At 43.9% G+C, this 22771-nt stretch overlaps 2 protein-coding genes across 3 annotated transcripts in view; both read right to left on the reverse strand.

Moving 5' to 3' along the window:
* The window catches only part of SLC35D2 (solute carrier family 35 member D2), a 34483-nt gene extending 30610 nt beyond the window's left edge, over positions 1-3873 (reverse strand). For both annotated transcript variants that reach the window (XM_030567310.1, XM_030567309.1), the window contains exon 1: positions 3097-3873. In XM_030567310.1, coding sequence (XP_030423170.1) covers positions 3097-3230 — 134 coding nt within the window. In that variant the 5' untranslated portion in view covers positions 3231-3873. The remainder of the gene's footprint in view (positions 1-3096) is intronic.
* Positions 3874-6511: 2638 nt separating this feature from the next.
* On the reverse strand, positions 6512-20568 carry ZNF367 (zinc finger protein 367). The gene is made up of 5 exons (XM_030567477.1): positions 20033-20568; positions 17475-17625; positions 10454-10573; positions 9997-10135; positions 6512-8576 (listed from the first exon to the last, which is right to left on the reverse strand). Exons 1-5 carry the CDS (start codon positions 20360-20362, stop codon positions 8339-8341), a joined length of 978 nt encoding a protein of 325 aa, XP_030423337.1. The 5' UTR covers positions 20363-20568; the 3' UTR covers positions 6512-8338.
* Between the last annotated feature and the right edge of the window lie 2203 nt (positions 20569-22771).

The following is a 22771-nucleotide window of genomic DNA, read 5'->3' on the forward strand; positions in this document are numbered from 1 at the left end:
TACTGTACACAGCAATGATGATTGTGAAGTTTGGTTGAGGTGGTGAAGTCAGAATGTGAAAGAGGGTGGGATATTTCCCAGGGAATGCCTTAGTCCTAAATAATGAACTAGCATTTGGCTGAGCCCTCAAGGGTTAACACATTATTGTTAATGTAGCCTCATACTCTACACCGCAGCACGAATGGAGGGAGGGAAGACACCATGGCAGACAGAGACAGACACACATACCCTGTGTGTGGGAGAGAGAGAGAGATATGTGCATTGCCCCTTTAAGTATGCTGACACCACTCTAAGTATATTGCCTTTTTAAGTATATCAGGAAGTTGAGACAGCAGCTGTGGCCAGCAAGCTCTCTCTGTCCTGAGCCCTGTCATGTCCCCACCCTGCTCTATATGGAGAAGGGGTAAGCAGGGGACAGGAGTAGGGGGGAGGGGGACACCTGACATTAGCCCCCCCTCTCTCTCCCTCCCTGCACAGCAAGCAGGAGGCTCCCGGGAGCAGCTCCAAGGCACAGGGCAGGAGCAGCACATGGCAGCTGGGGGAGGGACAGCTGAACGGGAGGCAATTGATAGCCTGCTGGGCGGCTGCCACACAGGGAACTTAGGGGAGCGAGGAGTTGATGGGGGGCTCCTGGTCCACCCTGGTTCCAAGCCCCCACCTGCTAGCTGCAACAGATTGCTCTTCCTGCAAGCAATGGACAAAGCAGGCGGCTGCCAAATAACCTTATAAGGGAGCATTGCGTAATTTTCAACGAGCATGTTCCCTAACTGATCAGCAATGAAACAACGTTAACCAGGAAGACTTTAAGTGTGTAGTTACTGTACCTTAAAATGCAGCACATCAAAAAATTCTTCCATCCAGCCCCAATTGGCCTGGAGTGGCGAATTGCGGCCAGTGGGAGCCGCGATTGGCCAAACTTGTGGACGCGGCAGGTAAACAAACTGGCCCGGCCAGCCAGGGGGCTTACCCTGGTGAGCCACGTGCCAGAGGTTGCCGACCCCTGGATTAACCACTCCCCTGCCTGATCTTTGTAAATGTCAGTTTCAGTGAGTGCTTGACCACTTATAAGTCTATTACTATTGTCAGGCTGTCTGGAGTGGCTCATGACTGTGAGAGCTTAACTCAGGGCAGACTGTCAGAAACAGGGCACACATTCCAAACTGGTGGTATGTTCTACAATTAGATTTTACCAGCCCAGTAAAAAATGTGAACTCCTGAATCACTATAACTGTCTTACCATGGAGTCACAGACAGTCCCCTTAGGCTCTCCAGTCTATCTTGCCACCCAGGCAAGCTGGATTTAGTGATAAATGGTCACTTACACCAAAAAGCACAAAATATTCAGGTTGCTCCCAGTCCCAAGAGACTGGTCACTTATCCCAGAACAATTGGTATCTTAGATCTCACACCAAGACAACCCTTGTAGACAACTCTGTAATAAACTAACTAAAGGGTTATTAAGAAAAAGAAATAAGAGTTATTTACAGATTAAAACAAGCAAGCAAGCATATAACACAAATGAGTTGCAGTCTAAATCTTAAGAATGACAGTGTTGTAGTGATTGGTCAATGCAAAATGTCTTTTTTCAGGGCTAACCCATGCTAAACGGCATGGGGATCGCTATACTTACGTTTAGGAATCCTTGCCACTCAGAGTCCAGATAGCATACAAGAGATTCAATTTCTCCTTGTCAGACATTTTTATCCCCTCCTCTCCAGAGCCCAAAACTGATGGGATGAGTTCTTTTCTTCTGGGAGGCAGTTAGGAATGCAATCATCAAAGTCTCTGATGCTACAGAATATGTCAATGGCTTTCAATGGATCATTCTTGTATGCAGGGCGAGCACTTTACCTTAAACAATGCTTCTTTTCCGGTTTGTTGAGATACACAATTACAGAGGTGCAAGCACTCAATATAGCTTTACACTATGGGCTATAAAGATTATAAAAGAGATCAATACATGCAGCATCCTACAAGCATTTTATGAAGTATAAACACAAAACATCTAATATCTTATCAACTTAATATCTAATATCTATTTTGATGATGTTAACACACAGGTAAACAAGACTGGTTTCGAGCTATGCATTTGTAAGCGTTCAGTGAAGCCTGGGCACAAGCTGGCACCTGCTCTGTCAGCATCACAACTACACCATTGTACTCAAAATTATAGACATCGTTCACAGTGATGAAAACATTACTATGAACATTGTTTGACTGTATGGATATTGTAAACCAACCTACTTTGCAATGGAAAAAGTGTTTCCTTTGCAACTCTAGAGATTCCTTGATAAGACAACCTTTGAATTGAATCACTTGACCAACACTGTTTTACAGGTGAAAATCAAAGAACATAAACTTTCATCAACATAGCACGTGTAATTTACTGCTGATTTATCCTCTGTACGGAACCAGCATTAGACACAGATGATGTAGGTGGCCAATTAGATTACATAATCTATGGGGACCCTGGATGTTGGTGTCTCCCATTAAAACAGGCAGAGTTGTCTGGCATATAAGTAAAATCTTCATATATTTCTCTATATACAAGTATGTTTCCCCCCTCCACAGTAGTGCATTTCACTGGATGGTTGCCTCTGCCCTTCACCAGAGCTATGGCTCCATTATTTCACTTATGGTCCTTATGTACACTTTGAGATCCTTGAGGATGAAAGTGAGCCTGTAAAGTGTAGGTACCTGGTGTCTGCACCACAGCAAGTTATCCAGTGAGCCAGCACACCCTGAACTAAGGAAGTGTAACTGTAACCCTCGTTATACATATGTTTTGGTGCACACACCTTTAACCCTTCCTCAGGCCCCTCCAAAAATGGCTATTCCTACCCACGGATTTGCAAACAGGACGGAGAACTAACGGAGTCCGGGGGTGGGGAAAGGGAAGGTGGCAGGACCTGGCATTGGGGTTGGATCCGGCGCTCACTTTGGAGGATTCAGGGCCAGCCCCAACATAAATATTCCTTTTGCAGCTGGCAAATTGCGCGTGTGCGTGAGTGGCGTTTTCCGGGGAGGGGGGAACTCGGGAAGTGAAGCTGGGGAGGAGCCGGACAGAGGGACCTGAGTCCTGGCCCCTTGTCTCACCGGTAAGTGGTCAGCACGGTCTTGTTCACCAGGACGATGAGGAAAGAGCAGGTTCCATAGAAGAAGGCGGAAAGCAGCCTGGGCAGCGGCGGATGGGCCGCAGCAGGCTCCTCCTCGGCTTGCCTAGCGCTCATCTCCTCGTACGTGCAACGTGCCTGTGCCACAAACAGCAAAACCCAGGCACTGGAAAGCGGCGAGCCGCGTCCCGGGACATGCCCACCCCGCAGCAGCACCCAGGGCAAGTGCGGCCGCCCCAGCCCCTCCCTCCTCAGCACCAAGGCAGCGAAACAGGAAGAGATCGTGCCCAGTCAGTCCCCTCCCTCCCTGCTCAGCGGGGCGCCTCGCTGCTGCCTCTGTCTCTCTCCTGCTGAAACCTCGGCGGCGTGTGGCTGGGGCAGGGCGCGCTCGGGCTCAAGGTCTCATCGTTCAGGTGCGCTGCACGGGTTCAGGCTGAGCCCCTGAGTGGATGGAGCCCCGCAGCAGGGAGGTGCTCAGAACAGCAGCTCCAGCTCGTAGGCTGTCGCGTGGAAAAAATGGGTAGATTGACTAGCAAGCACCTCATCAGTCCTGGCTCAGCACTGGGGTGACTGACACGAGCTGATTGGTTTCCTCCTGCGTCCCAGGCAGGTGGGCTTCTTTGCCTTCCTCTCTCTCAAAGATACATATTCACTCGTACGTTTGTGTGAAATGCACATAAAGGTGCATGTAAGCAGGGGGCCTGTAGGTATGATTTAAAAAAAAATAGAAAAGGACGTTCAGATCTAGAGTTTAGTAATTGCCCCACGTGATGCATATAAACAATTTTATTTTTTATGAAGAATGAAGTGGCTAGAAATATATACTATGTAGATATTCACCAGTGTTGAACATGAATTAAATATAAAGAATTTGAAAAGCAATGATTGAATATTTAGGCTTTCTCTACACAAGAGTTGCACCCATTTAGCTTAAGGTGTGTTTTTAAACTGATTTAGTTAAACCAAGGCAGCATGTGGACACAGTGCAGTTTAGTGAAAGTTTATTTCTTGTCTAAGTTAAATCAGAAATAACTACTCAGACTGAAATGAGTATTTCATGGGGCTTTGCACCAGATTAATTCAGATTTATGACAAAACAGTGCAACTTTCTCATGGTAGATAAGATCATACTTCTTAAAGATACTTTTAAGTATCCAAAAAAGTAATTAAACATATTAGAATGTGTGTAATGAGCAATTTCAACCTTTTTTTTAAAAAAAAGGGTCATCTCACTGAGCAGAGATTACAGTTTTGATTTATCTCAAACATTTATCATCTTTAATGTAATAAAGCAGTGATACTACCAGTTGCCTCAAAGTACAGGTGAATAGAGGCCAGGTTTGCAGAAACAGACTTTCCTTACAGTAGGCTGCTCTTGTCTTAGTTCTAAAGCCTTTTTATTTCAGAAGGCCATCGTTCTGCATTTCCAAACTGATCCCCAGTATAACTGCACAGGCCACTTTCATTGTGTAACATATATATTACACTTAATCAAAATCTTCAAGTCCTCTTGGCTTTCATTCTTGCTCATTTGATATGGAGGAAATCTTCTCTATTGTGGTGCTGGTATATGAATACTGATGCTGAGTACATTCATATACTGCTCTGGTCATCTACATGCACTCTTTCCTCCACAAAGTATTTGATAAAGCTAAATTGTATCAGTACCATCACAAATGTGATTAAGTGGTACTAGAGAGAAAGTTGGTGAGTTACTATCTCTTTATTAAACCAATTTTTTTGTGAGAGACAAGCTTTTGAGCTTACATGGAGCTCTTTACATAGTATTGTCATGCAAAGAAGACTCAATTCTGCAATTTCCTGTACAGTATTTGGACAGCCTGTTGTATAGTAATGCAAAATTCTCACAAAAGAGCACCTGTTAGAAAATGAATGTACACAAATTCCAGGGTTAGACTTTTAGGTAGGTTCTGCCCCCATGTAAGAAAGCTAAGCAGATTGTTCATTTCTGGTAATTGTTTCAGCTATGGCTTTGATCAGTAGTGCATAGGAATGGTTACTATCAGTTTCTTCTGTGACCGCCATTCAATTCCTGTTGGGTAGGTTCCATGCCAATTGACATCCTTGCTAATAACTCACAAAAAGTCACTTCAAGGTAACATGAACTTTCCTCCTACTCATGCAGGAGAGGGAATTATCTTTAGGAAATATTTAATTTTCCTTAAGCAATGCTTTTATTTACCCATTTTGTCCCCTCAGAGAGCCAAATATAGAAGTCTGATGAAGCTATAGCTTGTGTTATTAACCAGTCTTGCCACTTAAGTATTCTGGACAATGTTGCATGACAATTCCAGTTGCATATCATTAGTTTGCAAATGCCCACAGTGTACCTTAATCTAAGATACTGAAACTCTTTCACACCTACCATGTCTGACAAAGAATAAGAATTTGAAAATGAACAGAGGATCAACTGCAAACTGAATTGGTGGTCATGAAGTAGAACACTTCACTAGTGTGGACTACTTCAAGAAAATGTATTATTGCCATGTTTATTCATTTTGGGCTACCGTAATTACTCCAAACAGGATTCTTATTCAAGTGAACTATCTTGAAATCATCAAGTGCCGTAATAAGGTTCAGAAACCGATTTCAAGTTAAGAGATTAGGATGTAAACAGCAAAAGTATTTTTTTTTTTCCTACAACAGTGTACTGGTCAGGCCAATAAACCCTTTTAAAGGGTCAAGGAACAGTCATAAAGTGATTGAACTGTGGGAGTCAAGAGCAACTAGCTTGACACAGTACAGTTGAAAAATCATCAAAAATTACCACTAACACTTACATTTTAAACTTCAAATTAAACCAACTTTTATTTGGAGCACCTATGAAAATTACAGCACTTTTACTCTTTTGCTGTTAAGTCATGCCAAACTACAACTGACATTTATGCAGCACAGAACACTTCAAAATTACATTAAATACTCCAAAAGCAGTCTTCAAAACCTCAAACAATTAGTTGGTATTTTCCCAAAATGTATAATGTACACAAAACAGGTTAAGCTGTTTGAATGTGTCTAGTTACATCCAATTCAGTGTATTGAATAGTTTGTAGAAAGTTTCTTCCAGTACTGTAAATGTGTTGAACCTATTACAATTGATTGTGGAAATAGGTTCTCCTCCTTGCCCCCAATACATGGCTCTGATTCTGCAACTGGCTGCTAACAGATCCCTTTGTCCACATGGAGTGCCTATAAAGTCAGTGTTGCTCCATGTGGGCATGCATGGGGGTCTGCCCATGTCTAGCCACTTGAAAGATTAGGGCCCAACACTGTTAGTCTTAGGGGTTTTACAGCTACTGTCTTGGAATTGTCAAGTAGTTGTATGTAGTCAGAATGTCCCAAATGGCCACAGAAGAGCACTTTGCTTTACATTTTTTTTATTTTTTTTTTTTAAAGTTTGAGGCCAGATAATTAAGGAAATGAACACAAGAAATCAAGAACTACATTGGCAAATCTAAAAAATCACCACTACTTAAAAATTAGAATCTCTCTGACCACTGTTTAGTTAAGTGCACCAACTCAATTCTAAACATGTACCAGGTTAATAAAATTCATGCCATTATAGGCATCAGTTATTAGAAAAACTGAATTCAAGAGTAGCATTCTCTGCTGTAATCATGTTAGATTTCTGAAACATCTGTCCTCATCTAATCAGTTTTAAAAAAAAATTACTCAAGTCTTAAGTACTTTTCCCTCCCTCTCACACTAACAGGAAAAATAGCTCCCCTTCACATCTATATTTTCTGGTTGTGTTGTGATAAGAGGGAGGAGTCTATAGCCTGGGTAATGTTATGAACTACAGAAGCAGGTCAAACTTGAAGATAACTGGATTTGTTGTTAATAGGCACTAAACCAACAGCCTAACATTAAAAAAAATTCAGGAGCATGCCCAATTCACCAAATTTATTATCTGTTAGTATATTATGCATCTCTGGTTATATGCTGCTCAAAAGAAAGGCAAAATAAGACCATGAGACAAGCCTGTTGTATTGTAAGTCAGATAAAACCAATATAAAACATGAGGTGATGAGGATGTGCTGCTAAACTTGCTTTTCGGTTTGTGCTTGAGATCATTAAGCCGTGTTCTGTAACTTCATTTATTTGGGAAAGATATGAAACCACACAATTTAAACACACTTACAACTATCTCTGGAAGCCTAGTTTCTAGTTGAACAGCAAATATTCTTCTGCAGTGTTTAACTGATAGCTGTACTACACTTAGTGAACACAAACTTGACATCTTATCCTGAAGTAAAGCAATAAGGTGGCTTTATGCAATTAAAAAAAGAATATGGAGGCTTCTATTTGCTAATATTCATATAAAAGCAGAACTTTAAAACGTAGTGTTAGCTAATAAGATTTCTAAATAGTTTACTACAAATCAATACCACCCTGTAAATACCCACTTTATTAACAAAACAAGTGCCAAATCTCATTACAGGGTCCAAAACATCTGAGAAATACTACCAATTGTTACCTTTATGTCTAGACTTTGCAAGGCAAATCATTCATTTTCAAATAAGCCCGACAATGTGCAAAAGTTCCCAACAGCATGTGCTAGGAATAACAAGTGCTACTCAGATCAAGAGATTCTACTGAAATCTCAAGTCTAAAATAAGATAGCAAAGTCAGTCTCATGCTATAGGCAGTCACAGTGAAGATCCTGAACTCTCAGTTTCTACATAACCAGTTTCTTCCCCGCCTCAAGTTAGAACTTTTGCCCTCTTCTCAGTAATACTATGCAAAATATATTGCCATTAAAGACTTGGTTGCATCATTGCTTATTACAGTATTATCAAACATACTAAATGTAATTTTGTTTAAATAGTCAGATAAATAATCCTCCCTGTTACCTGTACAATTCTATTCATACAGCATTATGTTCAGAAAGTGCTTCCTGTGAGAACTGCTTCAAATGAATGAATTAACCTTGCAAAAAATCTTAACTTTCCACAATATGCAATTTGTCAACCCTGCATTGTGCAGTCCCATATTTACAAAATACTTAAAAACATCACATCTATCTTTTACCATACAAAAAAGTGCAATTCTCTCACCCCATCTTGTGGGGCAACAACATTCTTCATGAATTCTACAGAATAGCAGCCTATGATAAGCAAATAAGGTGCTTAGCTTATGCCCAGGATCTAACTGGTTAAGTACCACCAGGCAGTACATTTTATATACTGGCAGATTCAGTTCCTATGCTACTGTCGCATTGGTGCTCCAGCCAGGTTTGCAAGCTCAATAAGAGCTAGTGCACCATGCAGGCGTTCACGCTGCTCCTGAAGGCGACGGCGGGCAGCGGAGGGAGCACTATTTTTTTCCTCCTCATCCTCTTCATCGGACTGAAGATACTCCATGGGATCTTGCTGTTCCTGGTCAGCTTTCTGAGCTGTTTTGCTTTTCAAAGTAGGAGTGCGCTGCTCTCTAGTCTCCCAATATCTGTGAGGTCAAAGTTTTACATATTTTATAAGCATCCTCCAGCTTGCACAACAAGTTTCATTGAAAGCTGACAATCTTCCAAACTAGAATCTTAAAACATGATTGGATCATTCATTTCATTCCAATTGCTAATTTCTTAGTCCTTATTTTGTAGCATTTAAACAAACAAAGCTTTCCACCTCAGGAAGATGATGTGTGTGAGGACAGTTTGCTGAATACCATTTGACCTCTACAATGCAAATCCTTCTACATGTTGTTCCCAAACCTCCATCATAGATTCTAAGGCCTGGAAGGACCACTGTGATAATTTAGTCTGATCTCCTTAATAAACACAGGCCAGAGAACTTCCCTGAAATAGTTCCTATTTGAACTAGTTTCTTTTAGAAAAAAACACTCAATCTTGATTTAAAAGTTGCCAGCAATGGAGAATCCACACAACCTTATGTATGCTGTTCCAAAGTCAGGGAGATAGAGAGTACCGTTATCCACATTTTACAGATAGAAACTTTAATGTCTCAGAAACTAAGATTAAATTACTAGCTTAGAAGTCAGTGGCAGTCAGGAACAGAATTCAAATCTCAAGTCCCAGTCCACTGCAAGACCTCTCTCTCAAGTCAGTCAACTCTTATTACACCTACCACCAGCTTCCCTCGTGCATGAGTATTTAACAGCATGAACACTGCAGCACTAAAGCACAGCACTGTATTAACAGCTTCTGCTGTAAGCACAGAGCCACACAAAGGGCAAATCGTATAGAGAAGGGAGAACAGATGAGAAGGCAAAAATCCATCCCAATGAGAGAGAAAGCTGAAGTAAGTACCACTAGAGAAGTTAATTCTAACTTCTGGAATTTAAACAAATAGCACACTAGGGAACAGCTGAATCATTCAACCTGAAGAGAAAATGAACAGAGGAAGTGTGTTGTATCATCTTTAGAGTCCAATGCTTTTATAGAGCATGTAGTAGTACATTCATCAAAATGAGACATCTGTGTAACCATGGAGGGAATATTAAGAACTTTCTGAGAAACGGTCACGAGAAGTGCCTTGAAGTTTGACTTGGGGTGGTTGTACCAGTGAAAGGTACTAAGTCAGTTTCTGATACTGATCATTTTAATTCTCTCAAAGGCTCTATGGATTAACCTTTGCTAGATTAACTTTCTCATGGCATAGCTGTGAAGAAATCAATACATTTAAGAACTGCAAGCTAAATACGACCTAGAGACATAATGAGTCTTTAAAAATTGTTTCACATAAAAAGCTGTATTAAAGTATTGTAATTCAAGAGGAATTTAAAAATAGTCTGAGATGACAAAACACCATGAGTGTAAAAGATTTTGGCTTCTACTGACATTTCAAAAATCAGTGCTCTCAGCATCTTAATAAATCATTCTAGATGGTCACAGCTTAAGAGAACTTACTTTGCTAGCCAGTCAGCAACAGCTTTATTGTCAGCCGTTTGTTTTTTACTCAGTCTGCCTGTGGGTTCTTCTCTCTTCAGTCTTGCATAGGGATGCTTGGGGCAATGACGGTTTGCATGTGTGAATCTGCTTAAACATCCTTAATAAAAAATCAAAGACAATAATCAAGAAAAAGCAGTTGTCCAACACGTAAGCCCAAAATTAAAAAAAAAAAACTGTCATTATTAAATTAACTTTCTTCCTCTCTAAAATCTGGATTCGATTCAGCATAGAATGCCCTATAATCAAAAACTTTAGTTATACTTTTAAGAACTTTGCTTTTAAACTGACAAATGTTTATGTGGTTGCACACAGATTTATTTTCCCGCTTTTTAAAAGAGTATCTAAAATTGAGACCTAGGGCACATGTGGATGGTAGTACTAATACTATAGCCAAACTTGCCCACACTCTGCTTACCATTTTCTGAGCAGACAAAAGGCTTTTCTCCTGTGTGAAGACGTTGGTGTGTTTTGAGCTGCCCACTCTGAACAAAGGCTTTCCCACAATCTGGATAGTCACACAAATAAGGCCTTTCACCTAAAAAAAAAAAATTGTGTAGAATTTTAAGAGTTATAAATTCAAAAAGTCTGGACACCATCTAGTGATGGTTCATGACTCAGTGCTTCTGCTGAGGATCCCCTAAATCAATCATGAAAAAACACATCCTTTGTGGAAAGAATTGTAGCCCAGAAACTGCAAAAATCCACTTTCACAAGGACATCAAATTGAAATTTAGTCAGTTGAGTTCGTGTTTAAGTAGCAAAGAATCCTGTGGCACCTTATAGACTAACAGAGGTTTTGGAGCATGAGCTTTCGTGGGTGAATACCCACTTCTTCAGATGCATCTGAAGAAGTGGGTATTCACCCACGAAAGCTCATGCTCCAAAACCTCTGTTAGTCTATAAGGTGCCACAGGATTCTTTGCTGCTTTTACAGATCCAGACTAACACGGCTACCCTCTGATACGTGTTTAAGTAGTCTTAGGTGCTACATGTCCCCTAATTTTCTTAACGATTGGACTTTTACAGTGATATTTTGCAATTTACACAGCCTTTCCCATGTTACTATGTGAAAAAACCCACACAAATGAGAAACAAAGTGACAATACAAAGGAATAATAAACTGAGTTAACACAAAGTAAACAGCGACAGAGAAAAATATTCTCTCAACTTTCAGTTGCAACAATCTTAGGTGTTACTTATAACAACAGGTAAGTAATTTTCAGACAGAAGGGAGATATGAGTGTCCCTAATACAGCAGAAGTGATTATGTTGTGGTAAAATGCAGAAATCCTCTTGGATAATAAGCACAACGGATGTTTATATTATGGGGTGACCAATTTAATTTTTGTCTAGCAGGGGTAGGGCTGGAGGGCTTGTGGAGGCTAGAGCCACTTCAAAATTTGGCTTAGCTCCCTCACCCTTCTCGGAACTGGGCACCTGGCCAGCAGCCAGCAATCTCCAGCCACCCAGCTGCTGTCTTGGCTGCAGTCTGCCTTTCTTTGGGAAGCTGATCCATGGCTGGCAGGATGCTGTGGGAGCTTGCCCAATGTTAGAGGTGGCTGTGCCTGAGTGGGTTCCGCTGAGCTGGGGGAAATAGGGAACCTGTCTGTGCTGGTGCCTCTGGCTCAGGTGTGGGAGCTGCAGCTGCTGCACTGAACAATTGTTCAGGCTCTTGAGTGCTTGGCTTAAAGAGACAGGGCACTGACACACTCAGGTGCACACAATCTCCCATACACTTCTTCCAACACATACTCTCACATACACATGTATGTAGTAGGAGTATCTCTTGGTACTTCCTGTCAAAACGCACCTATATTCAGTCATTTTATTCTTTCAAAGTTCATTAAGGATTACAGTACTGTTAGTTTTTTGACTGGACAGTGCATTTCACAATTTTATTTCTCTTATGCTTAAATTTAATTCTTTGAGTAGTGAGTTCTAAAATAACTAGCCTGTCCTGGCTGGAGTAATTATCATTACTTTTACCATATTGTGCTTTGTCATTAATTATTTAAAGTGGTACAAACAAGTGAGTGTCCTTCTAGAATGTACGTTTAGCTTATATTCACTTTAGTAGTACAAATTTTAAAAAAATTAGCTAAAAAACTTTAAACACTGTGCAGATGGTCACTTATTTTCAATTTGTATTTTTAATTATATTTGTAAAGTAACTTAATGCGTATGAAAATAAATGCAGTTCCAAGTCTGATACTACTAGTAATGGAGTCCAGTGTTAGTGAGTCACATACCTCTACCCCAATATAATGGCGACCCAATATAACCTGGGTTCGCAGTAACGCAGTAAAGCAGTGATTTGGGGGGGCGGAGCTGCACACTCTGGCAGATCAGCGTGTCTGGGTGGGAGGAGGGCAGGCAAGTGGGGTGAGGAGGCGAATGGGGAGGTGAGCGGCAGGCGGGGGCTGAAGAGGAATGTGGGCAGGAAGACAGAGAAAGGCTGTCAGGCAGAGGTGCGCCGGACAGATGATGAGGAGGCAAGTGGCGGACAGGTAGGCGTGGAGAGGAGGTGAGCGGCAGCCAGGCAGGTGGGAGCGCTGGGTGGACAGTGAGGAGACTAGTGGGGAGGCTGGTTTGTCCCAGGCCCTGTATCCCTCTAGGGACGGCTCTGACACATTGCTCTGAGTGGCATGTTAAGGGTGCCGGGCCAGGGGATTGGATAAGGGGCTGAGGGTCTCCCAGGATGGAGAAGGGACAAGGAGCAAGGGGGAGTTGGATGGGTCAGGCATTCTGAGAGGTCAGACGGGGGCAGAAGTAAGTGGTGGGTTGGATAGTGGGTGGGGCCAGGCTGTTTAGGGAGGCACAGCCTTCTCTACCTTATATAAAACAGTTTCACTTATAACACAGTAAGATATTTTGGCTCCCAAGGACCGCGTTATATCGGGGTAGAGGTGTACATGATCATGACTGGTAAAGATAAATGCCAAAATAATTAGAAAAATAAAAAGAGGGGGAAAATCATGTTAAAATTAAGTAAATGTTTTTAGTGGAGGAAAAGATTGACTAAGAGAGAGAATAGATAATAGCGGTAACATAGGGTATGTCTGTTAAAGAAAATAAGCATATTTCCTCTATCTCTACTAAAGACAGAGTTCAGATCATCTAACTTGTGTTTCGGCTCAAATTTATACCTCAAGGTTTGGGATTATCTCGCTGTATTATCTCCTGATTGGTCTAAACTTACATATAAACTGAAAATATGGCTTTAATTTGTGTCTTTTTTTTAAAATAGTAATTAGATACAGTCCTCCTATCAGTTATTTTATGTGATCTCCCCCCGCCTCCCAAAAAAAAAAAACAACCCCAAACAGCCTAGAGTTTTCAGGTGTCTAAGCAGCAACTGGAATCAGAGTAAAAGTTGCCCCCGCACCACCACAAATCTGAAATCACCACAAATCTGAAATGGCACCCCTGCTTCCTCCCTCTGGTTCACATCCCCAGAGTGTGGCTCCCTGCCTGCTGCAGCTGCACATGCTCCGGCTCAAGCAAACACCACTTTGGTTTGCAAACTAGCTGGGGCTCAGGAGCCACATAGACCCAGCATCCATTCCCCCCGCCCCTCCCCACTGCCACTAAAGATTGAGCACAGAGCAGAAGCTGTCCAGGTAATGCCTTCTATAGCACCTATGTGCTCAGTTACCTCTTTCTCACACTGAGGCCCTCCTGCTCCAGATTGAGTTTTTGTATCATGGCTCTGAGTCTCCAAATATCTTAATCTGCCATGTGCAAATGGTTAAATTTTAAAATATAATACAGTACTTTCTCCAATTTAAGGTAATTAGCTATTAATATTATTTAACCAGTGATTTTTCTCCAGAAGTTTGCATTTGTTTATTTTATTGGCTTAATTATTTTTCCTATTGGTTTTCTGGAAATAAATGTTGCACAAGTGAGCTACTATAGATGAAGTTTAAAACCAATCTGTATATATATTTATTCCCCTTCTGAGGATAACCTGCACTTAAATTGTGTTTTGTTAAAAAATAAGCATGTGTGCCCATAGCACATATAGGGCCCCCTGCCCTCCCAACTTTCATTCTAGCCCACCTCAACCCCGCACTGGGAAGAGGCTGGAGCAGCCCCTGTTGTCTAGTACATGAAGGACGGCACTTGTTTGAAGTTATGTTCTAAATCTGTAGGACAGTTCACAATTCTACCACTAGGTGATACTCAACAAATACAAGACGCAAAATTGGCCAAAAAAACCGATTGCTAATATTTCAGAAATAAGGCTCTGATTACAATGGAAGTTAGGAGTCTAAATACCTTTGGGGATCTGAGCCTAAGTCCTAAGAGAAAAAGGGGTTGCGCAGTATTTCCTGGACTCACACAGAAGCAAGAGCTTGATATGGATTTGGAGGGAGTGATGTGTGAATGGGGTTAGCAATATGCTACTCATGTTAAAGGACAGAAGCCTTTTTGGAGCCATTCTACCATTGGTTGGGTTGCCATATGACTGCTTAGTAGTAGCTGCTAGAGGTTTTGGAGAGGCAGGAAATACAACTTTGGACTGTAGCATTGTTTCCCCTAAACCTCCACAATCAAATCTGAAGCAGGGCAAGGTTCACCACCACAATGCAGTTCTAATGCGAATAGTAATGAAGTCCAATGTTAGTGAGTCACATACATCTCTACCCCGATATAACACGGGTTCGCAGTAATGCGGTAAAGCAGTGCTCTGGGGGGCAGAGCTGTATGCTCATGCTATGCGCTACTCATGCTACCCTTTACAGAGCCCCAATAGCTAGGCAGTTCCAGGAAGATTGCAAAAAGAACTTCAGAATGTCTTCTCTTCCCAGCTATTTGCTGTCTGCTGTGCACAGAAAAGTGTTAAGACCTTCAGTTATACAGGCAAACTACCACTAAAGTCAAGGGGAGTTTGCCTAAGAAAGGACATCAGGATTTAGAGGCAGAATATTAGGTGAGCTGAAGACAAATGTGCAAATAATAAATACAGCTAATAATTTCTGCCTTCCTGTTCTACAGTGAAAATTCAACAGTAAATAAAATGGGCAAACAGTCTTTTTGTGAGATGTAACTGGCCAAATCTAGTATTGTAGTAAATCTATACTAGTCAATGAAGTGTCATCACCAAGGATAAATCTTACCCAACGAGTTTTCCATCAAGACAATCTGAAGTGGTTAGCACTTCAGGGATGGAAGTTTAACATTAGCAAGGAAAATGAAATACAAGGACATCTTGTGTGTGACCAAAACAGAATAGAGAAATTGGTGTTTAATACTGGCAGGCAGAATTGCCTTATTTGATCCAGAAAAATAGACCACAGGACGCAAGTTATTTCGGAGGTATTATCAAGTATTGTGACATTTTATTGCAGAATACAATGTCATGTATATAAGAAATCTGTTCAATTATTCTAAGGGAAAAATGAATCTCACTTTTCAAAAGCAAGATGGGTCCAGTTTGTCAATGCATAATGTTTTAGCAAAAAATTAGCCATTTTTCTGTAACACACATTATTTTTCCCAAAAAAGATGCAGTTAGGTGCTAGTCATGTGGTCAAAGGTCTGTGTTAAGATAGTCAGCAGTTTTTTCCTCCTAATAGCTAGAGCTGAGCAAAATAGAGCATCTAGATAAAGAAAGTTTAAAAACAAAAACAAAACTGATCTCCCTTAATCTAAATGCATGTTAACTTCATAATTATTAAATAACTAATCATAGGAAGAGATTTTATCCTTAAATTTAAGCCAGAAACATATTTCAGCATCAAATAAATACAAAAAGAAGGGATGGTAATGAAGAAAATGAGTGGGCAGGGTCTATTTAAAGCTAGTCAAAAAAATTAAGCTTAAAATATAGCTGGCCTAAAGCTCCCAACAATTTTTAGATTTATTAACATTTTCCTTCTCTGCACTCACCCTTCCATTGTTGTGTGAAAGACCCACACAAGAGGGAAACAGAGAAAAGAAAGTGAAAAGTACTGTCAGATATATAGAATAAAACTAAGAAAAAAAGAAAAAAAAAACACTACTCTGTCTTTTTCAGTTACTATGGGCTTGTCTACATCAGAAAGTTGCAGCGCTGGTGAGGGAGTTACAGCGCTGCAACTTAGGAGGCGTACACATCTGCAGGGCACCACCAGCGCTGCAACTCCCTGTTTGCAGCGCTGGCCGTACTCCCGTTTTGTCTCGGGTGTAGAGGATCCAGCGCTGGTGATCCAGCACTGGTAATCAAGTATAGACACTTACCAGCGCTTTTCTTGACCTCCGTGGAATAAGCAGGTATCCCAGCATACCTGAGGAAGCCTCTGGTAATCAAACTGGTCTCCTTCCCCAGCTTGCTCTCGCGTTCCCCGAACCCCGAGCAAGCAGGTCTCCTTCCCTGAGGTTTGCTGGGTGGTTCCGGGAACGCGAGAGCAAACCGCGGCGAAGCTGGTCTCCTTCCCCGGTTTGCTCTCGCGTTCCCCGAACCCCGAGCAAGCAGGTCTCCTTCCCTGAGGTTTGCTGGGTGGTTCCGGGAACGCGAGAGCAAACCGCGGCGAAGCTGGTCTCCTTCCCCGGTTTGCTCTCGCGTTCCCCGAACAAGCATGTCTCCTTCCCTGCAGTTTGCAGGGTGGTTCGGGGAACGCGAGAGCAAACCGCAGCGAAGCTGGTCTCCTTTCCCGGTTTGCTCTCGCGTTCCCCGAACCCCCGAGCAAGCAGGTCTCCTTCCCTGCGGTTTGCAGGGTGGTTCGGGGAACGCGAGAGCAAACCGCGGCGAAGCTGGTCTCCTTCCCCGGTTTGCTCTCGTGTTCCCCGAGCAAGCAGGTCTCCTTCCCTGCGGTTTGCAGGGTGGTTCGGGGAACGCGAGAGCAAACCGCGGCGAAGCTGGTCTCCTTCCCCGCGGTTTGCTCTCGCGTTCCCCGAGCAAGCAGGTCTCCTTCCCTGCGGTTTGCAGGGTGGTTCGGGGAACGCGAGAGCAAACCGCAGCGAAGCTGGTCTCCTTTCCCGGTTTGCTCTCGCGTTCCCCGAACCCCCCTTGAAGCCGCCCAACAGCGCTGCAGTGTGGCCACATCTAACACCACTTGCAGCGCTGGTTGCTGTAAGTGTGGCCACTCTGCAGCGCTGGCCCTATACAGCTGTACTAATACAGCTGTAACAACCAGCGCTGCAAAATTTTAGATGTAGACATGGCCTAAGTGTAACATGTAACTAGAGCAGAGGGAAACCTCTCTAAATGTTTCTTTTTACCATAACAATGCTGGTTGCTCTGCCACAATTACTCCAGTATAAACACAAGCAGTTATACAAAGATGACATTTTTTTGAATTTTTGACCACACTAACAGGCCTCAGGGAAAAAAAGTAGTCCATTCAATAACTAGACCAGAATACTAATGGTAAGAATGAAAAGTTCCAAGCTAAAATCTTAACTACTAGATAAATGTTTTCTGTGCACAACATTACATTCCTTTCACTTACCAGTGTGAGTTCTTTTGTGTGCTTGTAAAGATTTCTCTCGTGGAAACACCCTGTTGCAGATGTTACAACGGATTCGGCTGGATGAATGCTCTCCCTCACTTATTAGATCTCGCACTGTGTCTGCTCTTGGTCGGCCACGTCTAATACCATCCTATTAAAAAACCCACACTCTTAAGAAACTGCACAGTTTGTTTAAAAAAATATCAATATAGTACCTGTGGACACAAATGATTCAGTCCAAGGGAAGCTTTTCTAAACAGGAACTACTTTCTTTCAAGAAAGTAAATATGTACCAACACATCAGGAAAATACAGTTGTTTAATAGCTTTTATTTTCCTCCATCATAATTATTCACCAAGCATTAAAAGAAGCACATCAAGAAATTTAAATCCACAGCAACTATTTTTTCCTGTAAAAAATTTAATCACAAAGCTCCAGTTTAAAAGGGATTACACAGATTTAACATTAACTCTTGAATGGTTTGTCTGAACACCCATGAACAATTGTTTAAAAATAAGAACGACATGAGAGCACAGCAAATCTGAAGTCTGCGAATATCTGGCACCCTAAAGTATGTTATGGTAGGAGTCACCAGATGGCCCTATTACATAGTTAAAAAAAAAGTTCACTGTGTATGAGCTCTGTTCAGTTTTCAACTAAATGTTACATTGTTTTTAATTCTGTGATATAGTTTCTTTTTGGGGTAGCCACTGCAAGCAGCAGCACAATCTGCTCTCTTCCTTAGTCTCTAAGGTAAGTAAATTCTTGGGACAGAATTGCTCCCTGGGAACCAGGTATTGGTGTTTGGCTTAGATTCCTGAAAAAGAGGATTGCCTGTGCACTACTTGAGTACTCTTGATAAATATAGCGTAAATAAAAACCATCACTGATTTCATCTCCCACGATGAAATCTACTTGCACAGCACTATCATCTTGGCAGAGGGAAGACTATCGTATGATCTAGAATATTTTGGAAAAAACTTTTTGTAACCTTTAAAATATATCAGACTAATTATCTAGCTCCTATCTCAGGGAGCATCAGGATTGAGAGTCCCCGCCTGCTAAATGTCTCCCTTTCCCTACTACTGACAGCATGAAATTATTATTGAAAGTATCAAGGCCATTCCAACTTTGGATCAGTTAGCGCATAACAAAACAGGCAACATTTATCAAGACTGAACAGCTCCACTTGTGAAAATGAAAGAACTACCACATCATGCATAGTCCTTTTAGCTGACAGATTGATTTGAGCACATTTTTAAACTTCAGGTCCAGGCAACAGCATTTGTATTAAAACAAATACAAGGAAGTTCTTCTTCACACAATGCACAGTCAACTTGTGGAACTCCTTACCCGAGGAGGTTGTGAAGGCTGGGACTATAACAGCGTTTAAAAGAGAACTGGAAAAATTCATGGTGGTTAAGTCCATAAATGGCTATTAGCCAGGATGGGTAAGTCTTGGAATGCATTGTTCTGAGATTTATACAACTCAGCTAAGTTGCTATTTACATTATCACTGTAATCCACATTTTTAGTAATGCCCACTTTGGAGGATTCCTATTTTAACACTAGGACATAAAAGATTGTTTTAGAGGGGGCTGACTCTTGAAAGAACTCAGCCAGACAGCTGATTTGTAGAAGGATCGTGTATTTAAATATCTACATTCCACCAATTGCAAGCAGGAGTTGAGAGGAAGTTTGAATGCGACAAAATTACCTCCTCACACTTCACACGGGTTGCAGTACAACAGAGATTATTAGCTTCCATACAGATTCAGTTGTTACCAAGGCTGGGGGTGGGAAGTATCTATTGGGTGTCTGGGAAGTGGGCGGCTGCTAAAGGATCCCCAGCCTAAGGGGAGGCTGGGGGTGGGAAGTAAGGAGCACAGCTAGACTGTCAGGGCTGGGCTGGCTTTGTTGGGTCGGCAGTTTGGAGAAGCATTTTTACTTGGAAGCTGAGCATGTGGTCTGGAATCAGCGAGAACAGCTGGCGTCTCACGGAGCATCTGTAGGGAGGCACCGTACGGGGCAGGCCTGCACTGCAAAGGCTGCAATGGGCCACGTGTTGCTAACAGGTGAAATTCTACCACTGTAACGACCCCCATACCCAGCTTACAGAGGGGGCGTCAAGTCACCGGCCCACGTTCCCCGCAGCTCTGCTCCGAGCCCCGCCCCCGGCCGAACCCATGGCTTACAGGCGGACATTCCGCAGCGCGCCTGCGCACAGGAGCGGAGCCAGAGCACTGTCGCGCCCTCCCTAGCCAACATGTGACACAGGCAAACAGCAACCGAGCACAGGGCGGGTATCATTTTTGCGCGCGAATGTGTCGTCACCGGCGCACGAACCGCGCCCGGAAGTGACTTAACTTGAAATCGGGGGTGGTGGCCAGAGAGTCACCCTTTAAACCCGACCGACACTCGGCGCCCGCCCTTCGCAATTCCCACCAGGGCCCCGCGGCGGCAGCGCCTCCTCCATCCCCGCTCTGGCCCAAAGCTCCTATGGTTACTGGTTTAACCCCATCGTGCCCAGCTCCCTGGCATGCTCCCTCCGGACTCACCTTCAGGTGGCTGCCGCCGCCGCCGCTATCTGGGCTGCCCGCCTCCTCATCCTCCCCGCTAGAGGTTCTGACCACCCCCACTCGAGGCTGCTGGACTGAGGAGGGAGCGGTGGCGCTACTGGGGCTGAGGGTCACGTTGTGCGCGTTTTCCCCCCAGCGCCAGGGATACACCATGAAGTCACTGAAGCCGGGGCTGGTGGGGACAGGCGCGGCGGGTGCCGGCTCCTCGCCCCCCCGGGATGGTTTAATCGGGGTGGTTTTGATAACGGAGACTAAGACACGCTTCGGGGAGTCCTGGCAGAAAATCACCGGGGGCGGCCTCTCCGCCATCGCGAGCCCCTCGCAGGCAGCGGGGCGGGCAATCTCCGTGGCGGCTCAGGCCCGCCCTCCCGGGCGCGGAGATCTCACCCTACAGCCGCCCGATCCGCCTCAGCCACTCATCGCCGGCCGGTTCTCTCTGGGTCTCAGTGTCTCCACTCCCGCTCCAGCCGCCGACCTGCAGACGCGCCGTGTCAGCGGCGACCGCCGGCCATGGCTGCACCTGCACTTCTCTCGTTTGCGGCGGTGTCGGCTGCACAACGTGGCCTCGGTCACAAGAGAACCCGAACCGCCGCCGCCGCGACCCCTCCGAACCTGCAGGTAGCCCGGCCCCTGCCGAGCCCAAGATTTTCCCGCGTTACATTTCGCGCCTGGGCGGAACCAATCACCGAATCTCGTTGATACATAACGGAGTGACAGCCAAGTCCAGGCAATCACCTGTGAGAAAATGGCCAGTCACGCCCAAGGGGGCGGGATGTGGGCGGGGCTAGGTAACTTCCCGGCCTCGCCGTTGGCTAGCGAGCTCTCCGGCAACAGAATTCGAAACTTCTTGGGATCGCGGGCCAGCGGCGGCGAGCCAAGCGATGCTCCGCCCTGCGCTAGCGGCGCCTTTCTGAAGGAGCTGGTCGGGTGCTGATTGGGCCGCTGAAGGAAGGAGGCGGGGCCATCGTGGCGTTATGGTGGGGTGTAAAGAGGCAGGGAGGGTTGCGGAGTTTGGCGCGCGATGTTGTTTTATTCTCTTGGCCAATCATGGACGCAGAATATAGTTTCCCGCGCGCTTTCACCATTTATGACGTCTCTTGCTTTGTGTCACCTGTTCATCTTAAAGGAGATAGGCGGAGGTATTGCTGGGGCTGCTAGCGGCTTCCCCCCCCGACCAGTGTAACTATGGACCGCCCGCTCCAGCCTACACCCTCGCCTCGCTCCGTGCCAGGGTCCCGCTTGCTGCTGCGGGCGCAGCCCTTCTCTCCCTCGCTGGGCTAGGCACCGACTGGCCTGTGGGCCGCTGCAAGCGGCGGTACGTACCCTTCCCGGCGGGCGGCGAGCAGCCCTGCCAGCGCCTGCGTACAGCCCTGTGCTGCGGACGTGGCCGCGTCTGCTGACTTCGGGCACCTAGTGTCCCAAGCAATGTGACAGCGCCCCGCGACAGGAGAAGTAACAAGCACAGCGGGCGCGCTCTTCATCTGAAGGTCCCGTACTCCAGCTTTTCTCCGCAACCTGCAAGGCTGAACCTGACTTTCATTAGACAAACAGGAAGCCGGACCCTCCCATGATTCTCTCAGCTCTGGGAGCCGGAGCTTGAAGAGGAGGTGCTGGCAGGCTCTGATGGGCAGGCCGGGACTGCTGCCTTCTCCGCTCTGCCTAGAAAACAAAGTTCCCAAAGGGGATCTTTATTAACGTTGTGTTTGCCCCGAGACATGGAGGGCGCATTTTACAACGATGTTAGGGCTTCGTTTAAAACAAAATTAAAAATGTTAACCAGAAGAATAAATAGTTGCCATCGATATAGTGGTTGATGCAAACTGCCCAGTCGTTGTAGATACTTCCATGCAGAAGTGAGTGTATGCTTTTCAAGTGTCAGAACCATTGTCCTAGGAAAGCAGCATTATCAAAAGGAAAAATAAAATTTGCCTGTGCTTTGAAGACTCTGTTCTCTCAAATATCTCACCAGAGACTGCATTTTAAAGTTATTCCTGTTCATATCGCAATGGCATCTAAAGTAGGGTGACCAGACAGCAAGTGTGAAAAATCGGGATGGAGGTGAGAGGTAATAGGAGCTTATATTAAAAAAAAAACATACAAAAAAAAAAACAGGGCCATCCCTACAAAATCGGGACAGCTGGTCACCCTCATCTAAAGGCTCCAATCAGGATAATTTCCTACATACTGCATATCAGTCATATCAGATGCCCGGTATTCATCTGTTTCAATTAATGTGTTGTTTTTTTTTAAACTTGTGCAAGTCAGTTTCAGCAACCACAAACAAGCCCTCATGATGATATACTTGGGAGAACAGTTTGCCACTGGGATGTACAACTCTAGTTAGAGCATCCTAAATAATTCAGAACTCTTATTGGGTACTGTCAGAAGTAACCCATAGCTGCAATGGAATTGTATTAGTGTGCTCCAAGGTGAACGCAGTTTGTAATCTATATCAAGAGAATTATTTGCTGAGTGAGTTAACCTTTCTAGTCTAATCAAATGTACAGACAAGTTTGTTCCATTCTGTGATGCTTAAGATTCTAGGCATGCAGCCAATTTCTTGCATTGTTATTTTGCAGTGTAATAGCTGCAATTAGTTTCTTGATATTTGTCCATTGAGATATCTTCCCAAAATAACACAGCATATTGAAGGGTTCTAATCCAATTTGTTATTGATTGTTACTTATTCTATCTTCACAATATGGAGTAATCATAGAT

The sequence above is a fragment of the Gopherus evgoodei genome, chromosome 6 (assembly GCF_007399415.2).
Source record: "Gopherus evgoodei ecotype Sinaloan lineage chromosome 6, rGopEvg1_v1.p, whole genome shotgun sequence".
Taxonomy (NCBI): Eukaryota; Metazoa; Chordata; order Testudines; family Testudinidae; genus Gopherus; species Gopherus evgoodei.